Source organism: Sinocyclocheilus rhinocerous, unplaced genomic scaffold (assembly GCF_001515625.1).
Source record: "Sinocyclocheilus rhinocerous isolate Xijiao unplaced genomic scaffold, SAMN03320098_v1.1 scaffold1012, whole genome shotgun sequence".
NCBI lineage: Eukaryota > Metazoa > Chordata > Actinopteri > Cypriniformes > Cyprinidae > Sinocyclocheilus > Sinocyclocheilus rhinocerous.
In genome coordinates this window covers 215,454-225,590 of record NW_015640039.1, presented here as the reverse complement: position 1 = coordinate 225,590, position 10,137 = coordinate 215,454, and the positions used below count along the sequence as shown (strand labels likewise).

Genomic DNA, 10,137 nt, shown 5'->3' with positions numbered 1-10,137 from the left:
ATATAAAACTATACTTGACTAGTGTATCGTAAAGGGACTCGATTATGTCATATGGGTGGTTAATTTTTCAGCTTGTTTCCATGGTAAAAGCAAGCTAAAATGCTAATAAAAATGCTAAAAAGAAAAAAAAAAATTTTTTTAAATGAATGCAATTTTACTTTTGAAAACGGTTTGGTTCCAGAAGAGCAAAGAACAAGCACAGTCTTTCTTTCAGCAGTGCTTTATTTCAGTTTAGTATGGCTTTCACCCACAAATGGCACAGTGTTTAACCCTCTGGGGTCCGAGGGTGGTTTGGGGCCCTGGAGAAGTTTTGACATGCCCTATGCTACCAACTACTGTACATCTATGAGAGCATCAAATTCACTGAGGGCAAATTTTGATTTCTTCAAACCAGAACCACAAAACAAGAAGATGTCCAATGACACCTTGAGGAGAGCAGCTTTAAGATTACAATAATAATTTTCATAAATTTTCAAACAGACTTACTTCTGGATCTCGATCAGGGCTACAAAAAGCTGTTGTCATTGAAGAGAAAAAAAAGAAAATATATTATAAAAGATGTTTACATGCATGTCGGGCAGTGAGTTAGCACATTCTCTGAGCTACACGACTGTCTGAAAATGAATTCATATTTATTATTAGCACAAGCTATATTATCTCAGATTGTATATTATAAATGAATACAAAAAAAAAATCTAATTTAGTCAAATTAATATTCATCAAAACCTGGTTATGACTGAAAAGTTTTAAAGGCACCAAAATAACAGCCTGTCAGAAAAAATATAACTTCGATTTTATGACTTTGCACAGAGTTCATGTATTAAAAACTATATAATTCAAGAGCTTAGCACTGAACTGACATGTAATCAATACGTCGTTCTCAAACAATTTTTTTATTTGTTTGAACTTGAATTGATGAATTAATACTTGGTGCACATACATATTTATACAGAACTTAAATCACTGACACAGAATGTCAAAAAGTGCTTGTGTCAAATTAAATAGCAGACAAATCAAACTTATGTAAAGTAATTATATTTACTTTTCACAATTACAGTATTATAAATACAGTGCTGACCACAATCCAAGTGATTATTTACTTTAACATTATTCACAGTTGAATAGCAATTTCAGTAGTAATTAAGATCTGGCAATGATCTAACCATTTGAATGAAGTTTTGTTTGAATTTTAACATAACAGGGTTTGACAATCAGACTTTAGCTCAGTTGGGCAGTGGGATATTGAGAAACTAATTCTTGATAATCAATAATCTGTGAACAATGAGAGAAAAAATGACTCGAACAGAAATGGGATAGAAGGTATTCATAACATCTTGTACTCAATTCTCGGGAAAACGTGGGCTTTCTAAAGGATGATGGCAAACACGCTGTGAATGGAGGTAGGTTGAGTCACAGAAGTGTGCTGGGTTTCCATCTGGCGATGAATCGCTGATTGTGTTTCAGTAGCAGTAATCGATTTCCTCGTTGGCCAGAACAATAGCGGTTCTGCAGGGAATGTAAACCTGAGAGAGTGGAACAGCCAAAGACAGAAAGAGATCAAAGGGACTCGGCATTTGTTTGAGGCAGTGTAGCACATTTTGAAACAATGCATAACATGAAAAAGTGTAAATGTCTAAAGTACTGTGGAATGTGAAAAAAATTTCAAGTGAAAGTTAGACCACAGTTATTATTTTTCATATTCATGGATTCACACAAATGTGCAGAATGGCTGTAAATAAATAAATAATACAAAAAGTACATGGAGACGGAATGTGCAATTTATGTGATTGAATTCATTATCATTAATTCAATAAATATATTATTAATAAAAAATTAAAGCAGAAAGAACAAAATGAGAAAGAGTAAACACTATTTTTAATATCACCAAAGTCACTACAATTGAGCTGTACATTAAAATTAAGAATAAGAGTTTTTTATTTTCTGAGCAATCTGAATGGCTACAGACTAAAATGCTGCTCTCGTGTCAGCATACAGCAGATATATGTTAAAGCAATAAGCCCCAAGAAGCCGTGGTTTACAGTGAATTTATAACAGCTAAGGGGCGTTGTTAGCTGTTATAAATTAACTGTAAACCACGGCTTCACGGTGCTTATTGCTTTTATAAAACGGTTATTCCATATACGTAGTACGGTTTCACAAAATAAAACAGAGCAAATAAAGTGTAATGATATTAATAAAAACAGTATTCTTCCACCAAACAATGTAGTTCCTCAGAATCAGTTGTGGTTGCAACAAAGTGGTTGCCAAGCAACAGACAAACGTAAACAAAGGTGTATGTTTGTAGAGTAATTTACAACAGCTTCGATCGTGGCTCAGCCAATCAGAATCAAGGACTGGAACTATCCGTTTTATAAGAAACATTTAAATGCATTAAATGATTTTGACAACACTGAATGGGGGGTAATGACAGAGTCCAATAAAAACTAAATGAAAAATCCCTTAAAAGTCTAGTTGGAAATTTGCAAAGTTTTTAGAAATGTAATCTTTGTATTCATGTTGGTTTCTTATGGTTTTTCATTAAATTATACATTAAACATGGTGTAACCTAGTGAAAAAGTGATATTTTCCTTTATATGAATACATGGAAGTGTGCACATACTAATAATTATTTTAAAAATGTTTTTAATTTGTGTTCACGTTTTTTATTTGCTTTTTTTGTACAAAAATCACAAATTATTAATACCATGTTATCATTTTTTTTTTCATAAAAAAGATTTTATTAAGAAATTATCAAATTACACCTTGATACAGTCATAATGGTCTCCAGTGGTCCTCTCTATGATATAATTTCATTTTTTATTTTTTCTGCATGCACTTTTTGCATACTGGTTGCGCATAACTTTAATTTGGAGGACAAACATTTTAGAAAAATTTAATAATATTTGAAATTTTTGAATAATAACAACAATTGCTTCTCTCCCTTTTTCAAAGAAATAACAAATGTTTATTCTTTTAAAAAATGCCAATGAGACTTTTTTTTTATTCATTATGAAATCAGGTTGTATCACATTCACATGCTTCCCAACATATTAAATCAAACACATTCATCATAGAATAACCACTAGTTGCATGAATTGCATTGTAAATGTATTTTTGAATAAATGAATAGATCCTGATTAAAAAATACTAAATTTTAATAAAATATTTTTCTTTTCTAAAATACAGAAGTGATATTGCATGAATTGCATTGTAATTATATGTTGCATTGTAAATGTTGCATTGATTCTCAAAAATTGCATTGTAAATGCATTTTTGAATCCTGGTTAAAAATAAAATCTTAAATTTGTTAGAAAACATTGTCCGAAAAAAAAAAAAAGACATGAAATAGAGGTTATAATATTTTCTTTAATCTTAATCTTTTTTTTTTTCTTTTTACAAGTGTAGGTGGGCCCAACACATGATCTAACCTTTCCAACCCCATCCATTCTATTTCACAGAAACATGTTTCTCCTGCACTAAACCGCTACAGGAATGCAGGATATGTGTTCACACTGCAGTCGTGGATCCCTGACCCATGTCTGCAGCTCATCGAGCGTCGTTCCTCTGTAAGGAAGCCTCCCTCGGGGCTCACATCTCAATATCTCCTCCCTCGCCCAATGAGAACATGTTTGCTCGCTGTGAATTCCTCCGCCGGCGCAGCGCCACGGGAGTCAACGACTCGCCCGCCGCAACACTGACAACCGACATCGGCGACTAATTAAACACACTCGGCGGGGAGAGACAGAACCGCAGCGCACCGCTGCCGAGAGACACAGCGAGAGTGAATCACCGCACCTGCCGAGACAAAAACTACCGCCGTATGTCAACAACATTTACTTTCCCGAGACGCGTAAAACAATGGTGACAAATAGCGGATTAATCGACTAACAAAGAACAGCAAAGACAAAGAAGAGGTCTCTAATGTCATTATTACAGCACATGCTGATTATTGCAACTAATGCAATATGAGGCTCGTTAATAAAATGTGATCATTTCAAATTAGATTCTGGCTTTTGAATATAGACTGTTTGATTAAACGTGCAGTCGAGAATGTGCAATGAGGATCAAAGGTTTGGACTCAAACTTAATTGAGATACAATTGGTATTAATTGCACTTCGATTAAAACTAGGATGCATAGTGTGATGCTTAACTATTCATTTATTCAGAAATATATTCAAAATTCAATGAGTTGACTTACTGAAATAAATGAACTTTTCCACGACATTCTAATTTATTGAGATGCACCTGTACAAGTACTTCAAGCATATTCTGTTTTATGATGTATTTTGATATTTTTTTGAAGGCATAGAGACACAAATGCACAACTGCCCCGATGAAGAAAAAAGCCTCATTAATTAAGTCATTAATAAATTAAAGTATTTTAAATGATATGTATTATTTAAATTATGTAGAAGTATTTTAGGCTACACTTTACAATAAGGTTCCATTTGTTATCATTAGTTAACATAAACTAACAATACAAATAGTTCTAAAGCATCTTAGTTAATGTTTATTAATACATTATTCAAATCAAATGTTGTATCTAATAATGTTATTTAATGGACCTGAGCTTACATGAACTAACAGTGAACAGCTGTAATTTTATGAACTAATGTTAAATACAGAGTTCTGGCATGAAACTCTAGATGGCGCAGTCCGATAGGTCTAACTCAATCTGACCTAATGACATCATTATCACATGGCCCAGCTGATTGGTTCTCTCCTGTATCAGTAGCCAATGAGCTCGCTGCTCAACATTCAAATATATGACTAGTGCTTGCCGTAGCAGTTGCAGCTTGCTTCAGAAACCCTCCACCTTCCCCAGCTCCACCTGTATAGATCTGCTACGAGGTGATTCATGTATGCTATATGGGGGTTATTTCATGTATGTTATATTTGCAGCAGCAAGTTTCGGTACTTGCTCTGCCGCAGCAGCAGCAGCAGCGTAGCAGATCTATTCCGCCAAGACCAAATACATTAACATTGTCATGTGCATTACCATTCCAATCCCTCCGAGAGTTGTCATGACAGAACTAAGATTAATACATACTGTAACAAATGTATTATTTATTGTCAGTTAATGCATAAAATATAGCAAACCAATGGAACCTTTTTGTAAAGTGTTACTGTATTTTAAATATCCAAATAGCAAAAACTAAAACTTAAAATTAAAATAAAAACCTAACATAGAAAAATGTCAAGGGAAAATGTATTAAATTCTATAATAACACACACACACATATATATATATATATATAGATAGATAGATAGATAGATAGTATAATAGTATAATGTATATAAGGTTTGTGTGCTTTTGTGTGTATTCAATATGCATTTATTATGCATATATATATATATATATATATATATACACACACACACACACAACATTCACGATATAATACTAATTAATTGTTCACTGAACAGTTGCTCCATTTTTTTGCGTGCAACAGTTTAGTGCAAAAACTTGCAGATTCTTTACTAATCGCCATACAGCTAGTTTATCTTGGTGCTAAATGTGCTCTACACCGTATTTAAAATGTCACTGTCATTCTTTTCAGCACTAAAGTGCAAATTAGGTTCATTATAGATGTGCTTTATTCGTACAATTCAGTCCATTTTCCTGACACAATTAACACCGTGCAACTGCCATCCTACAATAGCAGAATTAAATGAAATTTTGATGGGAAATTCTGTACAAACCGTAGACGTTTTTCTTGAACCATTTCATTAGGACACTTTGTGGTTGACGAACGTTGGATTGTTTTTATAGTTAATGTGATGCATAACATCTGTGGTTACTCTCTGATGCCTCTTAAATTTATATTTTGTTACATAATGTGACGACATTTAAGTCTCAAATCACAATTTGGTGCCACTTTATTCCAAACCGACTGCAAAATATTCAAAAAAACACTTTTTGAAAATGACAGCATTTCAAGGCTTGTTGTAAGAGCTGGCAGGAGCCGTATAGCAGGTGTCTGAGGGCCTTGGTGGAACATGTGGTTTATTGTTCTTATTTTGCCGAGCTGCTTTCTGCTTCAAGGACAGCAAATCATTAGAACTTCTCTTTGTGATCAACATGAAAGAGAATTTGGAAAGTGAACGAAAGGTACGGGGCCGCCGTTTGATGCATAAACAAATTGAAGATGTACGAGAAAGTGGAATTCTGCCTTGAACAGTATCTTGTGCAATCGTGAATCGCTTTCCTGCAGCGGGTTTGTGAGGTCCAGACTTTCAAGGAAGAATCAGAAGAGCCTTTGGGCACGACGCTCCAGCGGGCTGACGTTCTGGCGAGCCGGATCAGTGAACATCATGCGCAAAACAAGCTCGGTTCACGCGCCTCGGGGAGATGTCGGAGTCTTATGATGACCTTCTGAAGACGGGCACGTTGTGTAACCTTAAAACAAGAACACTCCAAAACAATCCACTGCCTCTTTCTCCCCCTCAAATCCATGTTCACGGGTCTCTGGCGAATACGCTCGCCGACTAAACTCTCACACACACACCTGTCTCTTATCTCGGCCCTGCTTTTCAAGTGCTTCTTGACTGAAGCAGAGCAAGAAACTTCAGCTGGATACTGATTTATGGTGCGAGGACACAGAGATTGAGGGCAAAAAATAAAATGGTTACATGATACACTTACACATCCAGCAGTATGTAATTAAATCCATCAATTTGAGATAAAAAAGGCAACTAGTAGGGGAATGTTTGGAAGGCAGTGAACTGTCTTTTTAAAATGAAAATGAAACGAATTTAGTACGAGATGCTGGTAAATGATTGCCATGCTGGTGATGCTGAACTCAAAGATTGTTCATCAAAGCAGAAATAGAGGAAACGGACAGAATATATGTGACCCTGGAGCACAAAACAAGTCTTAAGTCGCTGGGGTATATTTGTAGCAATAGCCAAAAAAGCATATGGGTCAAAATTATAGATTTTTCTTTTATGCCAAAAATCATTAGGGTATTAAGTAAAGATCATGTTCCATGAAGATATTTTGTAAATTGCCTACCGTAAATATATCAAAACGTAATTTTTGATTAGTAATATGCATTGCTAAGGACTTCATTTGGACAACTTTAAAGGCGATTTTCTCAATATTTTTATTTTTTTTGCACCCTCAGATTCCAGATATTCTAATAGTTGTATCTCGACCAAATATTGTCCTATCCTAACAAACCATGCATCAATGGATAGCTTATTTATTCAGCTTTCAGATGGTGTATATATCTCAATTTTGAAAAATTGACACTTAAGACTGGTTTTGTGGTCCAGGGTCACATATGTGAAATTTGAGTCACTCAAATATCTGCCTTGTATCAAAGCATGTAAATAAACATTACATTATATTCCTGTATATATATGCATTGCATATTAACTTTTAATATTACTATAATTTTGAGCTATTGCACAGCACAAAAAATTTAAAATTACATCATAAAATATCAAATATATAAATACAAAATTTTAATAATTAATAAAAATTTTATATAATAATAAATAAATTCCATATTAACTATATAATAAATAATATACTTTTTTAAATACTTTTTTTTTTTTTTTTACTAAAATCTGTTTAGAAAAAAGTCAACACTGGCCAGTTTTCTTCAGAGTGCAATGGAAAAGAGATTACAACATCTCTATATAAATTCTGCTGTTTGTATGTAAATACAAATGTTTGTCAATCTGAACAGAACATGAACAACAATTTATTAAAATTAAAATGTTCATGCTGATTTTTTTTTTTTTTCACCAAATAAATGTCTCTGTGTGAACAGGCCTTTACTCAACAAAATACGCCAACAAAGACTGTTCTTAAAGTAACAGTTCAACCAAAATGCAAAATTCTGTCATTTAGCAACCTTATTTGACTTTCTTTCTTTGAACACAAAGAGACATTCATAGTCGAATGTCCAAATTGCTCAATTCCGTATACAATGAAAGTGAATGGCCACGACATTTGCAAGATTTTAAAGGGATACTGACTTAAATTCAGTCTGTTCCTCTTACAAAGTTTTCAAAAATCTAGAACATTAGCACTCAAGTCATATTTATAATGTTTTAATCCCTTTTGGAGTTTGACAGCCCCTGTTTCCCATCCAGTTTCATTGTATGGAAAAGAACAGCTGGGATATTCTACATAACTTTTTTTTTTTCTCATACGAAAGAAACAACATGGTTAAATCATAATAGTAAATGATTAAAGAATTTTCATAAAATCTCATAAGCATACTGTACCCTTAAATAGGACCACAAGCGGTATTTAAAGATTTGGCGTTGGGCTTTTTTTGACTTGGACCATCACTCACATTTCCTTTAGAAAATGTAACGTAGTTCACTACTGAAATCTCATTTCCAAATGATTCTTATAAACACTAAAAACTGTCTGGAGATCGTGGGAGTTTTCTTCAAAGACAAACTCTAAGAGCGAAAAACTTTTTAGGGTTCATTTAAAAGATAATAAACGATACAGAGCTGCAAATTATACAATCTATTACACGCTCAGAGATGTGTTGAACAACTAGAACGTTCACTGCCGGACATTATTCATATTCTAATTAACTGAATTTCAAGTTTCTGACGGAGGAGATCCAGGCAGCCTTGTTAGCTCCAGAAAACCTCAAAAGGGGGCGATTCGCAGGCATCTCGTAATTAGCGCCTCATGAATAACATTGGAATTCAAACAATCCATTTCATATGCAAAACTTTAGGAAACAGACGTAAAAGCGCAGACCAAATTGATGCCGGCGGCAAGGAATTCATATTTGTTCATCATTGCAAAGTGAAAGGGTAGAATTTTTCACTCGCTCTGCGCCTCCGCAGTCTGATTCCGCATGCATCGCTTTAAGAGTGCGCCGCGTGTCAGCCTTCAGACGGCAAATGAGAGTTTATTGTCACTCATGGAAACGGAGGTGGTGAGCTGATGGACCCATTAAAGAGAAGAAACAGAGAAGAGGGAGGAAAAGTTTATGCACACTCGCGCCGACTTTGAAGCTGCGGCCTTTAAATAAATCATGGCGAAAAATTGCGCAGAAAGGGACCTTACCGTGGCACCTGCCAACGATCACAATGATTCATTTCTATCTTATGCAGGTGTGTCAGCTCTGAGCTGCGGAAAAGTCAAATATCAGAGAGAAATCGTCGCCAAATACCGCTCTGTTGTCTGTGCAAGTCTTGCTTTATTCCCTGCTGGGAATGCTACTGGTCGCACACTTGTTAAAATAAACTTTGCGTTTGGCAGAAAGTGGGTGGGAAGCGATATAGTGCTCTCTGAATTAATAAAGTGCTGCAAAGAAAGAAAAAAGAGAATGATGAGACTTGATTCATTTGACTCAGTTAATGAAACAGTAGAGTAAATGATTCAATGACTCACTCATTACCAGTGTTATTTTAGTATCATTGAGATACCATTATAGTTTTTACTAATATCATGAATGAGATTTCTAAAGTTTTAGTATATTTGTTTTTAGTAATTTTTAAGTATTTGTACATTTTTGCAATTTTGTGTTTTTGTCATTTTTATTATTTTTAATGTTTAGATAATTTTACACATTTCATTTCAGTTTTAATTTTAGTTATTTTTAATTTATGTAATGAAAATGAAAATGAGAAATGTTTCTCTGGCAACTAGCTAAAAAAAGATTTACATTTTTAATGTTTTTTTTCTTTCTTTTAGTTAAAGTTTTTATGGTTTTAACTAATAACCCTGCTAATAACAAAATTTAATTTTACACATTTTATTTCAGTTTTAGCATTTAGCATTTTAGTATTGTTAGTTAAACTAAATGAAATTGAGAAATGTTTCTCTGGCAACTAGCTAAAAAAAAAGTTTACGTTTTTTATGTTTTTTAGTTAAAGGGGTCATATGATGCGATTTCAATTGTACCTTTCTCTTTGGAGTGTTACAAGCTCTTGGTGCATAAAGAAGATCTGTAAAGTTGCACAGACTAAAGTCTCAAATCCAAAGAGATATTCTTTATAAAAGTTAAGAGTCAGACACACCTACCTAAAACGGCTCGTTCTAACACGCCCCCACGTGTCTACGTCACGATCTGGGAATATTTGCATAACGCCACCCAAATGTTCACGCAAAGAAAGAAAGCATAACTTTTATTCTCGCTGTAGTATTGTAG

At 34.1% G+C, this 10,137-nt stretch overlaps 1 protein-coding gene across 1 annotated transcript in view; it reads right to left on the bottom strand.

The window, feature by feature from the left end:
• Positions 1–216: 216 nt before the first annotated feature.
• The window catches only part of LOC107752276 (1,4-alpha-glucan-branching enzyme-like), a 192,494-nt gene continuing 182,573 nt past the window's right edge, over positions 217–10,137 (bottom strand). The window contains exon 16 of the mRNA XM_016568208.1: positions 217–1,523. Within this exon, the coding sequence (XP_016423694.1) occupies positions 1,461–1,523 (63 nt within the window). The 3' untranslated portion in view covers positions 217–1,460. The remainder of the gene's footprint in view (positions 1,524–10,137) is intronic.